The 22,838-nt window shown below is 44.5% G+C and overlaps 3 protein-coding genes across 6 annotated transcripts in view; all 3 read right to left on the bottom strand.

Moving 5' to 3' along the window:
* Positions 1-22,838, bottom strand: part of NME6 (NME/NM23 nucleoside diphosphate kinase 6) — a 101,527-nt gene that overhangs the window by 18,711 nt on the left and 59,978 nt on the right. The gene's annotated exons all lie outside the window — the stretch shown is intronic.
* LOC310743053 (olfactory receptor 5V1-like) lies at positions 463-1,398 on the bottom strand (the record flags this gene model as incomplete). The annotated part of the gene is made up of 1 exon (XM_083573140.1): positions 463-1,398. The coding sequence occupies one exon, from the start codon at positions 1,396-1,398 to the stop codon at positions 463-465; it is 936 nt and encodes a 311-aa protein (XP_083429266.1).
* On the bottom strand, positions 11,516-22,419 carry LOC310743043 (olfactory receptor 5V1-like; the record flags this gene model as incomplete). Its single annotated transcript, XM_083573124.1, has 2 exons — positions 22,365-22,419; positions 11,516-12,471 (listed from the first exon to the last, which is right to left on the bottom strand). Exons 1-2 carry the CDS (start codon positions 22,369-22,371, stop codon positions 11,516-11,518), a joined length of 963 nt encoding a protein of 320 aa, XP_083429250.1. The 5' UTR covers positions 22,372-22,419.

Genomic DNA, 22,838 nt, shown 5'->3' with positions numbered 1-22,838 from the left:
AACAGGAAGAACCAGCTGCACAAATACTTCATAGTCCTCTGGCCATCTCCCTGTGATCATCCTCCCCCCACTCTGCTTGGGCTCATCCTTCTCTTGGCTCTGAGAGCCCCTGACCAGAAATACTCTCCAGTGACAACGAGTCAGCTGGTTCCCCTTCCACATTCCCCCCCTTCTTCTAACACTCCCAACTCCTCTGTTCACCTGTCTCTGAGCTGTAGCTTCCCTCAAACGCCTCAGAGCCCTGCTGAAATTCAATACTGCATTCCTCTCCTACCACAGCATCAAGAAAAGGGGGTGGTGGTCTCCACCATTCCATCTCCCCCTCGCTCTCTTGAGTCCAATCCCTGACAGTGACTTTGTCTATAGTTTCTCCCTCTTTCTTAATTCCCACTCATCAATTTCACTGTTCCCAGCAGACATGTTCCAGTGAAGTCCTGCCCTACAGAGAGCCAGAAATGAGATTCAAACTGTCCTCCGGCAATTCAGAACCTTCCCCAGGGCTTCCTTCACCTCCTTATTGCGGAGGCTGTAGATGAGGGGGTTCAGCATAGGGGTGACAATGCAATACATTGAGGAGAGCACTGTGTCTATCTCCAGAGAGTAGCCGGTGCTTGGGCGGTTGTAGTTTACGAATCCGTTTCCGACACAGAGGGTGACCACAACCAAGTGTGAGGCGCAGGTGGAGAAGGCTTTCTTCCTGCCAGTGCTGGAGTGAATCTTCAGAATGGAGGCCAATATGTAGAAGTAGGAGAAGATGATGAAGAGGAAGGGAGCCAGGCCCACAAAGATGCTGGTGATGTGAGTGGCCAATTCATTGATGCTCGTATCACTGCAGGAGATCTTCAACAGTGGGGGCACATCGCAAAAGATTTGCGGAATCTGGTTGGCTCCACAGAAGCGAAGCTTGAAGGCCAACGCAGCGTGAATCGCTGAGTCCAGGAAGCCCCAGACCCAGGAGGCCACAGCGAGATAGATGCACAGCCTGTTCCTCATGAGACGGCTGTAGTGCAATGGCTGGCAAATGGCAGCATAGCGGTCATAGGCCATGACGGCCAACAGGGCAGGCTCACTTCCAAAAAACCCGATCAGAAAGAATGTTTGTGCCATGCACTGGTTGTAGGAGATGGTGTGACTCTGGCGCAGGAAGTTCACCAGGATCTTTGGCACAACAACAGAAGAAACACAAATGTCCAAGCAAGATAGGTGACTGAGGAAAAAGTACATGGGGCTGTGAAGGCGAGAATCCATCAGGACCACGATTAATATCATGAGGTTGCCTGTGAGAATGGCCAAATAGGCAGCTAGGAAGACCAAGAAGAGGGGAGCTTGGTTGCTCGGGGCTCTGGAGAGGCCCAAGAGGATAAACTCTTCTACCTGCGTTTGATTCTCTGTATCCATGAGGAAGGAAAGAGGAGGATCTGAGAAGAGAGAAAAGTGAAGTTGAGGGAATCCCAGTAGCAGTCATCCTGTTATAAACAGATATCTGTCCCACCCAACGTTCTTTTTCATGTTTTCTAGCTAAATATAGAGCCAGAGCCATACCTTTAAAACACAGTTGGAGTACATGGTTTCTTGCTTTACAGAAACAATCTACAAGAATGCAAACGCAACACGCTGGCTAATAACTGTTAGTAAATAAGGCAGAAGAAACAATGGCAGAAGTTCAACTGGAGTGGAGGGAGAAAGGGACCAAAATCATGGGTTTTAATAATGGCAGAGGTTTGAAGAAAGCAGGCATGGAGAAACACTGAGGGGGTTTTGTTTTTCAAAAGCAAGCAAGCAAATTTCTACAAGCAGAAATAGAGACTGGTAGAACACAGAACTGAACACCAGAAAACTCGCACCACTGAGCATTTCGAAGCTCCCTTTTCTCTGTACTCACCCCTTCTTTTTAATTGCCACCTCCCTTGGCAGGATTTAAAGAAACATTTGCAATAATAATAATAATAATAATAATAATAATAATAATAATAATAATTTATTATTTATACCCCGCCCATCTGGCTGAATTTCCCCGGCCACTCTGGGCGGCTTCCAAAAGAATATTAAAATACTGTGATACATCAAACATTAAAAGCTTCCCTAAACAGGGCTGCCTTCAGATGTCTTCTAAAAGTCTGGTAGTTGTTCTCTTTGACATCTGGTGGGAGGGCGTTCCACAGGGCGGGCGCCACCACCGAGAAGGCCCTCTGCCTGGTTCCCTGTAACTTGGCTTCTCACAGCGAGGGAACCGCCAGAAGGCCCTTGGCGCTGGACCTCAGTGTCCGGGCAGAACGATGGGGGTGGAGATGCTCCTTCAGGTATACTGGACCGAGGCCGTTTAGGGCTTTCAAGGTCAGCACCAACACTTTGAATTGTGCTCGGAAACGTACTGGGAGCCAATGTAGGTCTTTCAAGACCGGTGTTATATGGTCTCGGCGGCCGCTCCCAGTCACCAGTCTGGCTGCTGCATTCTGAATTAGTTGTAGTTTCCGGGTCTAATATGATTATAAAAGATAGAATTGGATACAATAGGATTAAAACTATTACACAAACATAATGGAAGCATGGGAAAGGGCAGAGGGGAGTAAGGGATTTGAGAAATCCCACATTTGGATGTTTTATTGAATTTGTAAACAGTATTGTAAGGTTTTTTAATTATTTTAATGTTTACTTTATCTGATGTGATATTTCTTATACTGAAAATTAATTTAAAAATTATAATAAATAAACAAATTGCCACCTCTCCCCACATCACCCCCTGATCACTCTACTCACACCTTTGCCCTTGTTGGAAATCACCACCCCACCCCCTCTGCTTTCCTCCATTCCTGTATTATTCTAACTTCTGGAATTATTTGAAAACACAATTCTTCATCCGTGCATCATTGATTTACTCTAACTTCTGCCATTGTTTAAAACAGTCACCTTTTCCTGTTCAGCGCCTGTCTCTTCTCAGCGTACTCCAATGTCTCCCTCTCCCACTCCACAGCTGCCTCTTGTGAGAAAGGCGATGTGTGTGAGCCCAGCAAGTGTTCTTCAGTGCTCTGAGACCTCTGGCTAAATTTAGCTACCTCAGCCAGTAGCCATGGATAGACTTGTCCGTTTGCATTCTTGGGTGCAGTAAGTATTGATCTGATGTGTAGAGATCTTTCCTATTCTATTTCCAGAGAGTTCTGGAAGCTTCTCTGTGTGATACAAGCTGGTGCAGGCTGGATGTTTCTAGCCAACAAGTAAGTTTTTATTCTGCCTGGAAACAAGCAGAAGGTTACTTAAGTTTGGCCTTTTCCTTCAGAAAACTAGGAGTTCAGAACACTACTAGGTGGGTAAGGTGGGTAAATGACAGCCAGGCAACTCACCGTTTCTTGCTAACTAGTTAGCTGCTGATGGATGGTCAACTCTGGATTCCATCTCCTCCTCACCTTGGGAAATGGAGACCTTGAACTTCCGTTTACCCTGGGAAGAAGATACATTAAGGCCCTAATTTCCCACCACTAGGAGTTCTGAATACAACCAGGTGTGAGGAGGCAGCTTAGGCAAAATCTCTTCTTCAAATGTGACCCCAGGAAAGGGCCTTGAAGATCTCATGGTGACACCAGGGCCCATGTGAACAAACTTCTCTGCTGCCTGCCTTGTGGCTGGCTGGCTGTTTCCTTGTAGGGGAGCAATTGTTACCTTGTGTGTTGACCATGGGGATATCTGTGCACCCAGAATCCACAGAGAGGAAGGCTGCAGCTGCAGTGAATCAAAATGTCCCATGGGGGTAGGATATTTTTGCAGGTATGCTAGAGCCAAGCAGAATGGATGGTGTCCTTTAATTGGGGCACCCTTAATTGCTGGTAAGGAGGGGGCAGGAGGCCAGCAGTAACCTCAGAGCTATTAAGTCATGTTATGGAAAGTGTGTCCTCCTGGCGAGATTGAAATTCCCTTTGAGACTCATTTTCACCATTGGAGCTCCTGTGTGGATGTTGTTAAGCCAGGTGAGAAAGCAAGGAAGGAAGAGCTATGGGGAAATTAAAATTCTATCTCTCACCTGCCAGCCACCAACGTTGTAGGCAGTTAGGACAAAGAGGAGGAGACTCTAGTGACCGTGGTTAGTAAGAAGGTGGAAGCAGTAGCCAATGCAGGACGTGTGGAAGAGCACAGCTTTTGGGAGGCTGCCAGCATCCTGGGCTGTGCCTGGACCAGAGAGAAGAGAGTCTTCTTCCATGGAGGAGCTCCAGACATTAAGGGCTCTCCCATGGAAGATGGAGCAAGTTTGTTTACTCCTGCGCTAGAGGGTAGGACTAAAACCCAAGGCTTCAAGTTACAAGAAAGGAGATTCTGACTCAACATCAGGAAGAGCTTTCTGATGAGAAGAACTGCTCAACAGTGGAATGGACTTGGAACCTTGGAAGGTGGTGAACTCTCCTTCCTTGGAGGTTTCTAAGCATGGATGCTTTCGCTGAGATTCCTGCATTGCAGGGGGTTGCACTAGAGGACCCTTGGAGTCCCTTCCAGCTCTATGGTTCCATGTGAGGCTACTCTCAAGGGTGCTCTGGAGGCTGCAGGTTGCAGCAGCTAAGCTGCTTTTGGGGGCAAACTCCCCCAGCATGGAACACTTTGTCTGAGGCCACATTATCCCTGATAGTCCCATTGGGTCACCGTGTTCTGCAGAAGAGGCTATCCTTGAAGTCCCTGAAATATCCAAAGCTTAGTCCATGGCAGTTGGGAGCAGTGCCTTCAGAGTGGCTGCCCCTGTTTTCTGTAATAATAATAATAATAATAAAATAATAATAATAATATAATTTATTATTTATACCCCAGCCATTCTGGGCAGTTCCCAACAGAATATTAAAATCACGATAAAACACCAAACATTATAAACTTCCCTAAACAGGGCTACCTTCAGGTGTCTTCTAAAAGTCGGATAGTCTTTTATTTCCTTGACCTCTGATGGGAGGGCGTTCCACAGGGCAGGCGCCACTACTGAGAAGGCCCTGCTGCTGGTTCAACATCCATGTTAAGATAGGGCAGATACCCATTATTTGTATTTTCTGGAAACAACTGAAGATACTCTTATTCTGGCAAGCTTTTTCATACAGTTGGTGTGAAATATTGCTCAGGGCGAAGGTCCGGCAGGCTTCCGTCGTGCATCTCTGCTCCTTCGGACCTCTGAACACAGTAGAGTAAAACACAGTGAATTGGCCTTCTGCCCTCTGTGCTTGCATAGTGTGCATAAATCAAGAGTCCACTCAGCTTCTTTCTTCACTAGAAGCTTTATTTATAGCAGCAATAAAGTCAGCCAGTGTCCGGAGAGAAAGACATCCTCCGTCCCGGACAAAAACGAAAGTACAGACAGAACAAAGAAACAGATCCCGGTGGTAGATCTCTCCGCCCCACAGAGGTAGGACGATGGAACTGAGCTGGTTAACCCTGTAAGCTCTGGTTCCCCTCACACCCCCTCTCGTCCTGTGCTGCTGGGGGCTTGTAAGTATCACCACTTACTCCAAAACCAAACCTTCACACAACTCCCCACGACGCTAGAAGCGCAAAGGTTTTGTGAACCCATCTGCTAAGTTCCTTTGGCTTGGACGGTACTGCAACTTCACCAAGCCTATTTGAACACTCTGACACACATTCTGGAAATGTATGTCCAGATGTTTGGTTCTGGCCTTAGACTGCCCAGACGTTGCCAACTTCAGACAGGGTTGATTGTCCTCCGAAACAGTGATGGGCAAGCAACACTCCCCGCAGATTTCCTGAACCAGACACCTGTAGAACTCCCGTTTCCGGCACAACTCCGACAGTGAGCTGAACACAGCTTCAGTAGAGGACAGTGCAATGAGACGCTGCTTCTGGGACTTCCACCCAACTGAAGATTCCCCAAACTTTATTACCATTCCAGATACAGACTTCCTGTCATCCAGATTCGCCCAGTCGCTATCTGTCCAACACGTGAGCTTGGCGTCACCTGTAGCTGACAGTTTGAGCAGGACGTCTTTGGTATCCTGCAAGTATCTCAGCACCCGCTTAATACCATTCCAGGCATTTACACTGGGTTTTGTAGCTTCCCGGCTAAGCAGATTGGTAGCAAAAGCAATGTCCAGCCTGCTCCACTGGGAAAGATACAGCAGACTACCCAGAGCTGACTGAAAGATCTCAGCATTCTCGAACTCAACGCGTTCTCCTATCTGACTGTCTTTCACGTAGCTTGTCTCCATGGGTGTCTTAACCCCTGCACAATCAGACATTCTTAAATTCTCGAGCAACTACTTAATCTTGCCTTTCTGACTGAGCAAGAAGCTTCCATCTTCAGCCCTGTCTACCTGTACCCCTAGGTTGACCTTCACTGCACCCAGGTTCTTGAGTTGAAAACGTTTTCCAAGCTCTTTGGCAAACTTCTGCACCTGTTTGTCTGCCCTTGAGACATGAATTATGTCATTTACAAACACCAAGACCAGTTCTTGTGACTCTCCTGACCCTTTTGGGTACAGGCAGCTGTCAGCAAGACTCTTCTTGAAACCTAACTACTCTAAGGCTTCATTTAGACGCAAGTTCCAAGTCCTGGCCAACTGTTTCAGCCTGTAAATTGACTTGTGAAATTTCCACACAGCATCCAGCCTTCAAACCCTGGAGGAGGAAGCATCCTCCTGGAGGTCTGAGTTCAAATAGGCCACATGCACATCAAAGTGATGCACCTGAAAACCTCTTTATGCAGCAATGACTAAGAGCATGCGCAGAGTTTCACTCCTGGAAGTGGGAGCATATGCCTCAGTGTAATGCAGCCCCTTCCACTGTGTGAAACCTCTGGCTACTAGCCTAGCCTTGTACTGTGGTTCCCCTGTTGCTGTGGGTTTAAGACGATAAACCCAGTGACTGCTCATGGCCTGCTTGCCCACCGGCAGCGTCTTGAGGGAGAACACACCCAGAGACTCCATTGAGCCCATCTCCTGCATTGCCTCATGCCATTTCCTGGCTTCTTCCTGAGGCAGTTTCTGAACATCCTCAAAACTCTCAGGTTCACATTGAGCCATACCTACCCACACGTTTGTGACTGCAAACCTGTCTGGAGGTTTACCTTTAGTTGTGCGAGCAGAACGTCTCAGCACTACTTCAGGTACCCCCTCTGACCCGCTAGGGCCAGTCAGAACTCCTTGCTGTCAGAGAATTCCCCCTCTGACTTACTGTGCCTTCTGGACTTCTCAGCTGGACCTGTGGGTGAGGAAGGAGCACTTCTCTGTTCAAGCTTCACAGCTTTAGGGGAAGCATTTCCCTGTTCCTGCTCTGGGTCAGGACTCTGTGTCTCAGCAGCAGGTTCAGCCTCTACCTCTTCTTCATCAGCAGAATCAAGCAGACTCCCTGAAAGAATGTCAGGATTCCCATGTATACGGGTCCACCCACTCTGTTCACAGAACTCAGCACTCCTGCTGATTAGAACCCTGGACTGATTGCCAGTTGGATAGGCAAATCTCCACCCCTTGGTCTCTGGCTCATACCCACAGAAAATCAACTTTTGGGACCTAGGGCCACCCTTTCTGCGCTTGGCCTTTGGCACAAGGACCCAAGCCTTGCAGCCAAACACACAGAAGAAATGCACCTTAGGCTTCTTGCTGTGCAGCAGAAAATAGGGTGTGTCCCCTACAACAGAACAGAAAGAACAATTCAAAGTGAACAAAGCTTTCTGCCATGCTTCCCCCCAAAACCTCTGGAGGAGCCCAGCATCAAAAAGCAAAGCTGCGGACATCTCCTGAAGCATTCTGTTCCTGCGTTCTGCAACACCATTCTGCTGGGGACTGTGAGCGAGAGTCAACCTATGGCGTTTCCCCTTCTGGCGGAAGAAACTCTGCAGAGCAGACCTGGTGAACTCCCCACTGCAATCAGTCTGAAAGCTCTTAACATGCAATGAGCATTGCAACTCAACTGCTGTTATCCAGTCTCTCACTGTCGATGCAGCCTCACTCTTGTGTTTCATTATGAAAATCCAGCCATTTGGTGAAAAATCATCCACCAGGGAAAGAGCAAATTTGGCCCCACCCAGACTGGCCACTGGCATAGGGCCACACAAATCTGCATGCACCAGTTCAAAGGGTTTGGTGGTTACCCTGTCAGACCTAGGATAAGAACACGTTTTCACTTTTGCCTGTTTACAGGCCCTGCAATCAAGAAATTTGGCACATGACTTCATTTTGCACCCCTCAGTGCTCTCTGGGATCTTCTTCATGTATCCCCAGTTCACGTGACCCATTCTTCTGTGCCAAAGATGGTGGCACCCATCATGGACTGGAAGGTTGGTACATTGAGCTTGTGCTGCCTCAGTGGTACTCGGACCTGCAAGAGAGGTTTGTAGCACAAACAGCCTATCTTTGCATTTCACACTGATCAGCTGTCGCCCACCCCTGGAAATGAGACATGTTATTCTCAAAACAAACTCTGAAACCATCAGCAACAAGAGCAGAAACAGATAACAAACAGCAGGACAATTCAGGGACAATGTAAGCCTCAATTGACGCCTGTAAGAAAGAACAAGACAGTGAGCCAGACATAGTCAAAGCACGTTTGCTTCCATCTGCAAGGCAAACTCCCCCCCCAGATTTTACAGAGGTGCAGTTACACAAAAAACCACCAGAGGGCACTAGGTGGTGCCATGCTCCACTGTCAATCACAAAGGTAAGCACGTTGCCCTGGTCACAGTCCTTGATTGTTGCCATGGAAGCTGCCAAGTGCCTTTGCTCCAAACTGTCTCTGCCAGTTCCCCTTTTTCTTGGCTTCCCACGCTTTGCAGATGTGCTAATCTGGTGGTTGCCATGGAAGATGACCTTGAATCCTTCGGGTGCCTCTACCGGACAGTCTCTCACGAGATGGGAGGGGGACCTGCATCTGTAGCAACGTCTCAAAGCAAAAGCTTTCACAGTGTCTCCACTCCTCCCTTCACCCCCACTCTTGGATGCAGGACAGCCTGGGCCTGCTCAAACCCCTGCTCTCTGTCTACGGGCCTCTTCATCACATAGCCTCTCCGAGACAAAGAAGCAGCTCCCAGAAACGTGGCCCTCGGCTCCCGCTGTGGTTTCACAAATCCTCTCCGGCACCTGCCAAGCAGGCTGAGCCGTCTTGAGACCCTCAAGGTGGTGCAACAGCAAAGCGTCCATGTTAGCTCTCAGCATACACAGCACCCACTGATCTCTCTTCAGAGAAGCCTCCACGTCTGCTGCAGCAGCTCCGTTTGCAGCCTGGAACAGTGGGGCTTGTGTGCAGTGCCAGAGCCCTTTGGCCAGAAGCCATGCCCTCATTCTTCTGGACCAGTACTCCCAATTCTGCCCATTGAGCCTTTCAAATGGGACATTAAAGGTCTCCTGAAGCTCTGCCATCTCCTTCCGTGGACATTAGTACTCACGCTAGCCGGCTTCAAGGGGATGCTTCCTTCAGCAAGATCCTTTCTTCCCAGTGAGCACTCTGCCTTGCCTTAAAAGGCACGCAGCATAGCAGAAGCTCCAGCTGGATTTCTCTGCAGCTCTTTAAGGACACAGGCACAGCGCAGGCTTCACAGAAAGCTCTCTTGCCTTTGGAGCGTGACTAGTCCATAACCTGTAAATATTGCTCAGGATGAAGGTCCGGCAGGCTTCCGTTGTGTATCTCTGCTCTTTGGACCTCTGAGCACAGCACAGTAAACACAGTGAATTGGCCTTCTGCCCTCTGTGTGTGCATAGTATGTATAAATCAAGATTCCACTCAGCTTCCTTATATGCTAGAAGCTTTATTTACAGCAGCAATAAATTCAGCCAGTGTCGGGAGAGAAAGACATCCTCTGTCCCAGACAAAAATGAAAGTACAGACAGAACAAAGAAACAGATCCCGGATGTGGATCTCTCCACCCCTCAGAGGCAGGATGATGGAACTGAGCTGTTTAACCCTGTAAGCTCCAGTTCCTGTCACAGTTGGGGAAGGGTCCCACAGATTTACACTTGCTCATGAACCTACCAATCCCACCTCTTCCCACCCACCCAACTCACTGCAACAGAGTACAAGATTTGGCTTAACTCAGCATCCAAGCACAATGCGCAAGCACTGGTGGTTTTGTTCGTGTATTTGTTTTTTATTGACAATATTTATATGCCACCCAACAGCAACATTTTCTGGGTCACGTACATATTTATTATTTATACCCCAGCCATTCTGGGCGGCTCCCAACAGAATATTAAAAGTACGATAAAACATCAAACATTATAAACTTCCCTAAATAGGGCTACCTTCAAGTGTCTTCTAAAAGTCAAATAGTCGTTTATTTCTTTGACATCTGGTGGGACGGCATTCCACAGGGTGGGTGCCACTACTGAGAAGGCCCTGCTGATGGTACAACATCCATGTGGAGATAGGGCAGATGCCCACTATTTGTATTTTCTGGAAACAACTGAAGATACTCTTATTCTGGCAAGCTTCTTCATGCAATTGGGGAGGGGTCCCACAGATTTATACATGCTCATGAACCTACCAATCCCACCTCTTCCCACCTAACTCACCGCAACAGAGTACAAGATTTGGCTTAGCTCAGCATCCAAGCACAATGCACAAGCAGTGGTGGTTTTGCTTGTGTATTTGTGTATTTGTTTTTTATTGACAATATTTATTTGCCACCCAACAACAACATTTTCTGGGTCACTTACATTAAAAAGAAACACAGATGTGAGCAACAAAATATAAACTTTAGTCATAAGAAAAACTGCCAGCAGCAACAGAAAATAAATGAAGATTTTAAAATGAAGAGTATTTTCCAAGATTCTCTGGGGAAATAAAATGGCTTTATATATTTATATTAGCTGGCCCCAAAGGCCACATAGTGGAGATCAGGGTGTCAACCTCCAAGGAGTAGCCTGCGCTGAGGTGGTTGTAGTTCACCAATCCACTTCCAAAGTAGAGGACGACCACTATCATGGAGCAGATCCGCGAGATGGAAGCCAAGATGCAGACGTAGGAGATGACGACTACCAGGAATGCGCCCAGGCCCATAAAGATGGTGGCTATGTGAACGGTAATTTTGCTGATGTGCTTCTTCCAGCAGGCAATTTTCAGCAGTGGTGGGAGGTTGCAGAAGATGTGGTGGATCTGAAAGGCCCCGCAGAAGTGGTCTTCTATCCATTCAGACCATTGATCCATTTAATTCAGTGTTGTTGTTGTTGATTAAACTTCTTAGTCTCTTGTCACCCAAATGTCTCCAAGTGACTTATGGCAAAGGAAAATTATACAATACATAAAGCCACGTGGAGAAGGGGGGAGTCATATTATATATTGATATTTCACTTAAAATTCTATTGGAGGGGAGGGGAAACCAGCCATATAAACAGGAGGAGCATCTCCACCTCCATCGTTCCACCCAGACACTGAGGTCCAGCGCCGAGGGGCTTCTGGCGGTTCCCTCTCTGCGAGAAGCCAAGTTACAGGGAACCAGGCAGAGGACCTTCTCGGTAGTAGCACCCGCCCTGTGGAATGCCCTCCCACCAGATGTCAAAGAGAAAATAGCTACCAGACTTTTAGAAGACACTGTGGTATAGAGCAGCAGAATTCAAACCGTCTTCCGGCAGTTCAGAACCTTCCTCAGCGCTTCCTTCACCTCCTTGTTGCGGAGGCTGTAGACGAGGGGGTTCAGCATAGGGGTGACGATGCAGTACATTGCTGAGATCAGTGTGTCTATCTCCAGAGAGTAGCCGGCACTTGGGCGGTTGTAGTTTAGGAATGCGTTTCCTAAACAGAGAGTGACCACAACCAAGTGTGAAGCACAGGTGGAGAAGGCTTTCTTCCTACCAGTGCTGGAGTGAATCCTCAGAATGGAGGCCAAGATGTAGAAATAGGAGAAGATGATGAAGAGGAAGGGACCCAACCCCACAAAGATGCTGGTGATGTGAGTGGCCAATTCATTGATGCTCGTATCACTGCAGGCAATTTTCAACAGCGGGGGCACATCGCAAAAGATTTGGGGAATCTGGTTGGCTCCACAGAAGCGAAGCTTGGTGGCCAACGCAGCGTGAATCGCTGAGTCCAGGAAGCCCCAGACCCAGGAGGCCACAGCGAGATGGATGCACAGCCTGTTCCTCATGAGACGGCTATAGTGTAACGGCTGGCAAATGGCAGCATAGCGGTCATAGGCCATGATGGCTAACAGGGCAGGCTCACATCCAAAAAACCCAACCAGAAAGAATGTTTGTGCCATGCACTGGTTGTAGGAGATGGTGTGACTCTGGCGCAGGAGGTTCACCAGGATCTTTGGCACAACAACAGATGAACCACAAATGTCCAAGCAAGATAGGTGACTGAGGAAAAAGTACATGGGGCTGTGAAGGCGGGAATCCATCAGGACCACGATTAATATCATGAGGTTGCCTGTGAGAATGGCCAAATAGGCAGCTAGGAACACCAAGAAGAGGGGAGCTTGGTTGCTCGGGGCTCTGGAGAGGCCCAAGAGGATAAACTCTTCTACCTGCGTTTGATTCTCTGCATCCATGAGGAAGGAAAGAGGAGGATCTGAGAAGAGAGAAAAGTGACGCTGAAGGTAGCCCAATAGTAGTCATCCTGTTATAAACAGATATCTGTCCCACCAACATTCTTTTTCATGTTTTCTAGGTAAATATAGAGCCAGATCCATACCTTTAAAGCACAGTTGGGAGACTTCCGGTTGGCCGCCCAGTAATGGCAGTCAGGAGCTCTTTCGGCTGAAAGAGCCCCAGCACATTGAAGCAAGGGGAGACCACGAGAGTGTTGTGGTTCCCCCCCAAAAAAAACCTCAGATTGGGCATTCTGAGGACCTGGAGATCTGACGGGTGCCTTTTTGTGACTCCCCTGCTCCCCGCTAAGCTTGTAAGAGCTCCGAGAGCTAGCGGGGTCGGAGACGCGGCACAGCGGAAAAGACTGCTTCCTTCACTGCACGAAGCTCCAAGACTGGCGATTGTGAGCGGCCAATTTCTTCTTTTAAAAAAGGACTTAAAATTCAGAACTGTTAGTAAAGCGAAAGTCTTAATTTGAAAATTTGATCAGTGAAAAAAGGGGCTTAAAAACGGAGGTGGTCCCTTTTGTTGGAAGAAACTGGAATCGGTGTGCAAAGACCGAAGCCTAAACAGAAACAAAAACTTTGAAACTTTGCAGGCAAAATCCCCCCCCCCCCTTTAAGGAGGATAAGGGGGAAATTATTTTTTGAAAATATAAACTTTGTGTGATTGTTACTGAGGAAAAAGCCTCCTTCAATCTGCAGCGGACCTCCCAGGAGGAACACTAGACTCCATTGTGACGTCACAATGGAAGAGGAAACATTTAATCTCCGTTTGCACTGACTCTGCTAAATTGTGTCCTGCGGCTATCCTGACATATTTTTAAGAAGCTAAAAGTGTCCTCTCCCTTCAGGACTGTCTATAATTGTTACAAGGAAAAAGAAAGGGATTTCAAAATTTTCATTTCCTCTCTCAGTTTGTTCCTAAAGAACAGGGGGGCTGCTGTCTGTCTAGCTGGGCTGGCACCTGTGGGACTAGTGGAGGGAACTTGTTTTTCTCTCTCACTACATCAAGCTGTGGTACTGACCTTGAAATTCCTGAGTTACTATGTGTGCTGACAAAACAAGATGTGGCTCAAAGAATCCACCCTTTGAGGAATCGGTTATGACAATACTGAATGATATTGGAGACGGCTTAAATCACAATACAGCAAACATAGAAAAGTTGGACAAAAGATTTGAAGCTGAACTGAAAGAAGTTAAGTCTGAGATTACTACACATGATACAAGGTTGGCACAGCTTGAGACAGTCAGAGTGCCAGATCTGGAAAGATTACAAAATGCAAATGCAAATTCAATTGCTTTTCTTCAAATGAAGGAAAAGGAATCCCACTTAAGATTGAGGGGGGTCCCGCATCTGGATGAAGAGAAACTCAGGGAATTTTTGGCGGATTTTTTCGTGGCATGGTGGGACTTGAAAAAGGAAGAAGTTGAATTGTGGATAGAAAAAGCCTATAGATTTGGGCCTAAAAAGGACACAAAAATAACTTATGACTGCATTTAAGACCAAGGAACAAAGAGATATTATTCTGGGACACCACTATTAAAAAGGCCTAAAAATACAGGACAAATCTATTGTGCTCTTTAAAGAAGTTCCTTGGCAATTCCTGAGTTTGAGATCGAATTACACAGAATTGACAAACATCCTGAGGAGGAAAAACATCTTTTTAAGGTGGGAATTCCCAGAGGGCCTGTCTTTCAGATTTGAAGGAAGAAAGCAAAGGATTAAGACTATGGGAGAGAAGGACAGATTTCTGCAGAAGTACGCAGTGGAATTGGGACTGCAAAGCCCACAGCTGTCAGGGGCAAAAGCGGCATCCCCTTAATTCGACATTATGGCTTTGAGAATTTATTCTTGGAACTTAAATGGTTTAAACTCTCCTCAAAAAAGGAGACAGGTTTATCATGAGCTGGAAAAACAGAATTTGGATATAATTTGTTTATAGGAAACACACATCACGAGATTACATAGAAAAATTCTAATAAATAAAAGACTTAAAGTTAAAAAAAGAGGAGTGGTTTTCTATATAAAAGAAAAATGGAATCCAAAATTGATTTTTAAAGATGAGGAGGGAAGACACATAGCAGTGGAAATTACCACAGGGAAGTTTTTAATGTGTGATATTTTAGTGTATTTTTGGTTTCTGTGGAAGCCGCCCAGAGTGGCTGGGGAAACCCAGCCAGATGGGCGGGGTACAAATAATAAATTATTATTATTATTATTATTATTACTGCACAGGGTGAAAACTACTTGTTATTAGGAATCTATGCACCTAATGATGGCAAAGCGGAATTCTTTAAGAATTTGGAAACAAGCCTTCTGGAATACTTGGACTATAAACTAATTTTAATGGGAGATTTGAATGGAGTGGCATCTACTTTGATGGATAGGACTCAGAGACATAAGATTTCGAACCAGACTACCCAAGACTTTCTTTGATATAACTGATAAATTTGATCTGTCAGACATATGGAGGGTCAGAAATCCAACTGAAAAAGACTTTACTTTTTTCTCAGATGCAAACCAATCATTTTTGAGACTCGACTATCTATGGTTATCCAGAGACTTGGTTCCCAAGGTACTAAAAACTGAAATTTGCCCTAAAACTTGCTCTGACCACAATGCAGTTTCTGTGCAACTGAAGATGTTTGCACGGGGTTCCTTCAGATGGAGAATGAATGATGATTTGTTGAGAAGTACTTCAATTGTAACTAAAGCCCAGAAAACTCTACAGGATTATTTTGAACTTAATATGAACCAAGGAATGGAAACAAGGGTTATTTGGGATGCCAGCAAAGCAGTAATGAGAGGATTCCTTATCCAACAAAATTCAATTAGGAAAAAGATACAAAATGAGCAAAAAGATAAAATTTTGGATCAACTAAAAGAGAAAGAGAAGAAGCTCAGAGGAAATCCAAAAAAATTGCAGATACAAAAGGAAATTAAAGCTCTTCAGATTCAATATTCACAGATTATAAACCAAGAAATAGAATGGAAATTAAAGAGGATGAGACAAAGGAACTTTGAATCAGCAAACAAATGTGGGAAACTTTTAGCCTGGCAATTGAAAAAGAGGCAAAAGCAAAGTACTATCACAAATATTGTAACAGAAGGAAAATCTGCGGAGAACCCTGCTGACATAAGAAAATGTTTTTATAAATACTAGAAGAAACTGTGAATAAAGAGGACCAGGTGAAAATTGAGCAATCTATTCAAATTAATGGTTTGCAGAAGATTCCAGAGGATAAAAAGATCCTACTAAAAGGGTCAATTACAAGACAGGAAGTGGAACATGTGATAAATTTAATGCAACCTGGCAAGGCACCAGGACCAGATGGTCTATCAGCGAAATATTATAAGACACTGAAGGACTGGCTTATCCAACCTATGGTAGAAGTATGTAATCTGATTCTAAGAGGGGGCAAAGCACCTGAAACCTGGAAGGAAGCTTATATTACTCTGATTCCCAAACAGGACCAAGATAGATCCAATGTCAAGAACTATAGACCAATCTCCTTACTTAATGTGGATTATAAAATTTTTGCAAATATATTAGCTAACAGGCTTAAGAAGGTTTTATCTGAATATATACACAAGGACCAGGCAGGATTTCTGCCTGGAAGACATATGAAAGATAATATTAGGAATGTGGTTGACATTCTGGAAAAGTTGGAAGCAAGAAAGAATTGTAAAGCAATGTTAATGTTTATTGATGCAGAGAAAGCCTTTGACAATGTATCTTGGAGTTTTATGTTACATAATTTAGAAAGTATGGGGGTTGGTCAAGACTTTTTAAATGGTATCAAAGTGATCTGTCAGGAACAAAAAGCTAAAATCATTGTAAATAATGTGGTATTGGAGGAAATGAGAATTGAAAAGGGAACCAGGCAAGGGTGCCCACTTTCACCTCTGCTGTTTATTTCGGTCCTGGAGGTCCTGCTAAGTATGATTAGAAAAGATGAACAAATTAAGGGTATAAAAATAGGATTCAAACAATATAAATTAAAAGCCTTTGCGGATGATCTAGTACTGACATTACAAGATCCAGACTCCAGTGCAGTAAAAGCACTGGAGTTGATACAGAAATTTGGGCAGGTAGTGGGATTTAAGTTAAATAAGAGCAAAACCAAAGTATTGGAGAAAAATCTAGGTAATGATGAAATAAAACTACCACAAGAAATGACGGGCCAGGATTTTGTTGGAAAAATTAAGTATCTGGGTATAAACCTGTCTGGGAAAAATTTGAACTTATACAAAGATAATTATGAGAAATTATGGAATGAGATAAAGAGGGATTGAAAGATTTGGTCAAATTTGAAACTGTCACTAATGGGCCGAATTTCAGTGGTTAAGATGAATGTATTGCCAAAGACGTTATTTTTGTTTCAAGCCCTCCCAATCATAGACAATGTGAAATATTTTAAAGAATGGCAGAAAGCTTTATCTAGATTTATCTGGCAGGGAGAAAATCCCAGAATCAAATATAAACTACTTTCAGACTCCAAAGAAAGAGGGGGATTCTCCCTGCCAGATCTGAAAATTTATTTTGAGGCTGCTGCTTTTTGCTGGATTAAAGACTGGATAAAATTAGAAGACACTGATGTTTTAGATTTAGAGGGTTGCGATAACTTGTTTGGATGGCATGCATATTTATGGTATGATAAAGTAAAGGCCCATAATGCTTTCAAAAATCATGTAATTAGGAAATCTCTGTATAATGTATGGATAAAATATAAAGATATTTTAGAAAGGAAGACGCCCAGATGGCTCTCACTGATGGAGGCGAAGGCCCAGAAAAAGTTAAATGTGGATTTCAAGTGGTTGAGGTATTCGGATTTACTATTAGAGGAGAAAGAGAGTTATAAATTAAAACCATTTGATCAAGTTAAGGACAAGATAAATTGGTTACATTACCATCAGATTAATGAATTGTATAAATTAGATAAGAAAAATGGTTTTGCTTCTGAAAAGTCTAAGTTGGAGTTATTGGATTCCAAAGTAAAAAAATTGTCTAATATGTATAATTTACTGCTGGAGTGGCATACAAAAGATGAACAAGTTAAATCAGTAATGATAGATTGGGCAAGAGATGTAGGACATAATATAATGTTTGAAGACTGGGAAAGATTGTGGAAGAAAGGGGTCAAGTTCACTGCATGTATAATATTAAAGGAAAATATTAGGAAAATCATGTATAGATGGTACTTAACTCCTGTAAAATTAGCCAAGATGTATCATAATAGTGATAATCTCTGTTGGAAATGTAAAGAAAAAGTATGTACCTTTTTCATATGTGGTGGACCTGCCCCAAGGTGAAAGACTTCTGGGAGAAGATTTATAATGAACTGAAAAAAATGTTGAAATATACATTTATTAAGAAACCAGAGGCCTTTCTTCTTGGAATAACAGGTTTGGAACTGCCCAAGAAAGGTGTTAAATTATTTTTGTATGCCACAACTGCTGCTCAAATTTTATTAGCTAAGAACTGGAAAACACAAGAAGTACCAAGAGTGGAAGATTGGCAGATGAAGATGATGGACTTTACGGAGCTAGCTGACCTGACTGGAAGAGTCCGCGAGCAGAAGGAGGAGGACTACCAGGAAGAATGGATGAAATTTAAAGACTATTTAGTTAAACATGTTAAATATACTTAATTGGAAAGCTTGCAATTATCAGATAGGCTTAGGATTTAAATATGTAATGCGATGAACTAATATGTTTAAAGTTGAATGGTTAAGAAAGAAAGATGTTAAGTGATTAAGTTAAATTTTTAAGAATTTAGGTTTTGGAAAACCGTTAAAATGATATACACTGAAATTCAACCAGGGGGATACGAGGAAGTCACTTAACAATGTTATGAAGTTTGGTTTACTTATGGTGGAGACGTATGTTTTGTCTGTTTGTTTGTTTGTTTGTCTGTTTGTATGTTTGTTTAAAAAAAATTCTGCAAAAATTAATAATTTTTTTTGAAAAAAATAAAACACAGTTGGAGTGCATGGTTTCTTGCTTTACAGAAACAATCTACAAAAATGCAAACACAACACGATGGCTAATAACTGTTAGTAAATAAGGCAGAAGAAACAATGGCAGAAGTTCTAGTGGAGTGGAGGGAGAAAGGGACCAAAATTGTGGGTTTTAATAATGGCAGAGGTTTGAAGAAAGAAGGCATGGAGAGACACTGAGGGGGTTTTGTTTTTCAAAAGCAAACAAGTCAATTTCTACAAGCAGAAATAGAGACTGGTAGAACACAGAACTTAACACCAAGAAACATTTGCAATATGATTATAAAAGATAGAATTGGATACAATAAGATTAATACCATTACACTGACATGCATGAATTTATGATGAAATAATGGAACCCTGGGAAGGGGCAGAGGGAAGTCAAGGGATTTGAGAAATCCCACAGTTGGATGTTTTACTGAATGTGTAAACAGTATTGTAAGGTTTTTAATTTCTTTTAATTTCTTTTTTTAATGTTTACTTTATCTGATGTGACATTTCTTATATTGAAAATTAATTATAAATAAATAAATGAATAAATTGTGACCTCTCCCCACATCACCCCCTGTTCACTCTACTCACACCTTTGCCCTTGTTGGAAATCACCACCCCACCCCCTCTGCTTTCCTCCATTCCTGTATTATTCTAACTTCTGGAATTATTTGAAAACACAATTCTGCATCTGTGCATCCTTGATTTACTCAGACTTCTGCCATTGTTTAAAACAGTCACCTTTTCCTGTTCAGCGCCTGTCTCTTCTCAGCGTACTCCAATGTCTCCCTCTCCCACTCCACAGCTGCCTCTTGTGAGAAAGGCGATGTGTGTGAGCCCAGCAAGTGTTCTTCAGTGCTCTGAGACCTCTGGCTAAAGTTTAGTTACCCCGGCCAGTAGCCATGGATAGACTTGTCCGTTTGCATTCTTGGGTGCAGTAAGTATTGATCTTTCCTATTCTAATTCCAGAGGGTTCTGGAAGCTTTTCTGTGTGGAAAAAACTGGTGTAAGCTGGAAGTTTCTAGCTGACATGTAAGTTTCTATTTTGCCTAGAGACAAGCAGAAGGTTCATGATGTTTGGGTTGTTCCTTCAGAGAAGCTGAGTACAGCTGGCTTAAACTGGTCCTCTTATCTCTTTCTGTCAAGGTCATGCTGACTAGAAAGAGCCCGGGTTTCACTTCTATCTCTCTTTCCTTTTGGTGTGGTGTTCTGTACATAGTATGCTTAGTGTTAAGGTTTTTGTCTTATAAATTATTGTAAGTTTAAGTTAAGTCTGCTGCAACTGGATTTCTTATGGACAGTGTAATCCTGATTGTATTGGATTTGTGACCGTTATGCTCATTTTCCTTCAATAGCAGTAAAGCTTTGCTGAGTGAAATACAATTGCCTCTGGTCTATTTTTTGGGAATCCTGCAAAGTGTTTAAGTTTTTACTCGGCTAACTATTGATCTGCTCTGGACTAATATGAATAGAATTCATGACAGTCTTCTCCCTTCATTGTCTAAGTGCCTTATCAAGCTCTTTGAAGGAGACCCATCTGCACCGCCAGAAAACTCATTTCACACCTTGAATGTTTCTGCATTCTTGTGTGAGGGGCATGACTACAGTTCTGCTGGCATCTCTCATGTAGCCTTGAATTTTAACAGGGAGAAATGTAAAGTATTGCACTTGGGCAAAAAAAATGAGAGGCACAAATACAAGATGGGTGACACCTGGCTTGAGAGCAGTACATGTGAAAAGGATCTAGGAGTCTTGGTTGACCACAAACTTGACATGAGCCAACAGTGTGACGCGGCAGCTAAAAAAGCCAATGCAATTCTGGGCTGCATCAATAGGAGTATAGCATCTAGATCAAGGGAAGTAATAGTGCCACTGTATTCTGCTCTGGTCAGACCTCACCTGGAGTACTGTGTCCAGTTCTGGGCACCACAGTTCAAGAAGGACACTGACAAACTGGAACGTGTCCAGAGGAGGGCAACCAAAATGGTCAAAGGCCTGGAAACGATGCCTTATGAGGAACGGCTAAGGGAGCTGGGCATGTTTAGCCTGGAGAAGAGGAGGTTAAGGGGTGATATGATAGCCATGTTCAAATATATAAAAGGATGTCACATAGAGGAGGGAGAAAGGTTGTTTTCTGCTGCTCCAGAGAAGCGGACACGGAGCAATGGATCCAAACTACAAGAAAGAAGATTCCACCTAAACATTAGGAAGAACTTCCTGACAGTAAGAGCTGTTGTACAGTGGAATTTGCTGCCAAGGAGTGTGGTGGAGTCTCCTTCTTTGGAGGTTTTTAAGCAGAGGCTTGACAACCATATGTCAGGAGTGCTCTGATGGTGTTTCCTGCTTGGCAGGGGGTTGGACTCGATGGCCCTTGTGGTCTCTTCCAACTCTATGATTCTATGATTCTATGATTAGCCTTGTCTTGGGTGTGGCGCTGTGGTCTAAACCACTGAGCCTCGTGGGCTTGCCGATCAGAAGGTCGGCGGTTTGAATCCTCGTGATGGAGTGAGCTCCCATTGCTCTGTCCCAGTTCCTGGCAACCTAGCAGTTTGAAAGCACACCAGTGCAACCAGATAAAATAGGTACCACTGCGGCGGGAAGGTAAATGGCTTTTCTGTGCACTCTGGTTTCTGTCATGGTGTCCCATTGCACCAGAAGTGGTTTAGTCCTGCTGGCCACATGACCCAGAAAACTGTCTGTGGATAAACACCATCTCCCTTGGCCTGAAAGTGAGATGAGTGACTCAATCCCATATTCGCCTTTGACTGGACTCAACCATCCAGGGGTCCTTTACCTTTACCTTTTTTTACCTGCCTCTACACCTTACTTGTATTTAAGCATGTCACATTCTCCTTGCCCCTCATTGTCTATATGTTTCTTCTGCGCTTATTTCCAGGGCTCTCAGTCTCTCCTGCCTCTTGCCCTGGGGAATTATCCACAACTCAGTGTAACTTCCTCCTTAGTAGGAGTGCCAGACTGAGTTTTCAGGAGTGGAGGGGTGAGGGTTCTGAATGTACAGCCAATGAATAAGGTTGAGACATAAAATCACTCTGGGCTAGGGTTGGGCGGTATGGTATTCGATTCAGCTCACATTTAAAGGGAACCCTACTCAATTTGCACTTGCTGAAACAATATGGAAATCAAAACTCAGGCACTGGTTGAAATTCACACTTTTCTGAATTTTGCAAAGTAGTTCTCCATTCAAGTAGCGTGTACACAATGCATATCCTGGGGTTAAGTGAGCATATAAAGACACATCACGGTGCAAATAACATAGAGGGGGGGGTTATGTTGCAGGGAATTTCTTTGCAAAAACAAAAATGTATATATTGGGAGAACTTTGCACCAAAATGCTGATGAGTCTTCATGTGGGGTTGAAGGAAATGATTCTCAAACTGCTGTGCAAAAATGAGAAATTGAGAGATTTGCCCAGCCCTACTCTGGACAGAGTGAATCCAACCCAAGCAGGTTGCATACAACCGTGAGCATTTCTCAGTTTTGCTTTCCTGCATGGAAGATTGCATCGCTTTGTGGCCAGCTCTAAATCAGAGAGCCTGCACTATTAACCCATTTCCCAGATTGCTTTCTCCCTTTCATAGAATCATAGAGTTGGAAGAGACCACAAGGGCCATCGAGTCCAACCCCCTGCCAAGCAGGAAACACCATCAGAGCACTCCTGACATATGGTTGTCTTTCTCTTTTCTTTGATTCATTTAACCACCCTGCATCATGTTAGACAACAGCCAGTTTAAAATCTGCATGGTTTTCAACAAACTGGTGCCTACAGATGAGAGATTCCTCCCTCAATCCGCATGGCAAACGAAACCTTTCTTGGGTCTGGGGGCCAATTCATGGCTCCCTCCCTTTCTCTGCTCCTCACCTGGCATCTTCCTGCCGAATGAACTCAGAGGGAAGCTGTGGCTGCTCCTGGAAGGCTGTAGAGACCGTTGGTTTCAGATGCTGCTCCTGCTTCCAGGTCACCCAGCGAGGAGAGCCAGGCAGAAGGATCCCCGAGCCAGAGATGGAAGAAGGAGAGAGAGAGACTAGGTCGGTTTTAAGGTCTCCACCTTTCCCCACTCAGGAGAGGAGGGAGGCAAGGCTTGGACTCATCTTCTGCCCAAAGAAAGGTCCCAAGTTATGGCTGGCCTCCCCACCAGAGACCCTCAAACAAGGCTGTGTCCCGCCTGCATCCTGTGGGTCCAGCTCTGTCAGGGAAGAGGGCAGTTCTTGGGTGTTTGAGGAGCCCCTGAATGATGTGCATTTGCGTCACAAGGAAGAAAGATGAAGCAGCGCAGGGAAAGACATCTCTCCCCCGGGGTTTTTTTGTCTTGGTAGAAAACATTGGTGCCAAGGG

The sequence above is a fragment of the Podarcis filfolensis genome, assembly GCF_964270895.1.
Source record: "Podarcis filfolensis genome assembly, chromosome: 10".
Taxonomy (NCBI): Eukaryota; Metazoa; Chordata; class Lepidosauria; order Squamata; family Lacertidae; genus Podarcis; species Podarcis filfolensis.
The sequence above is the reverse complement of the archived record's forward strand: the minus strand, read 5'-3'. Positions and strand labels throughout refer to the sequence as shown.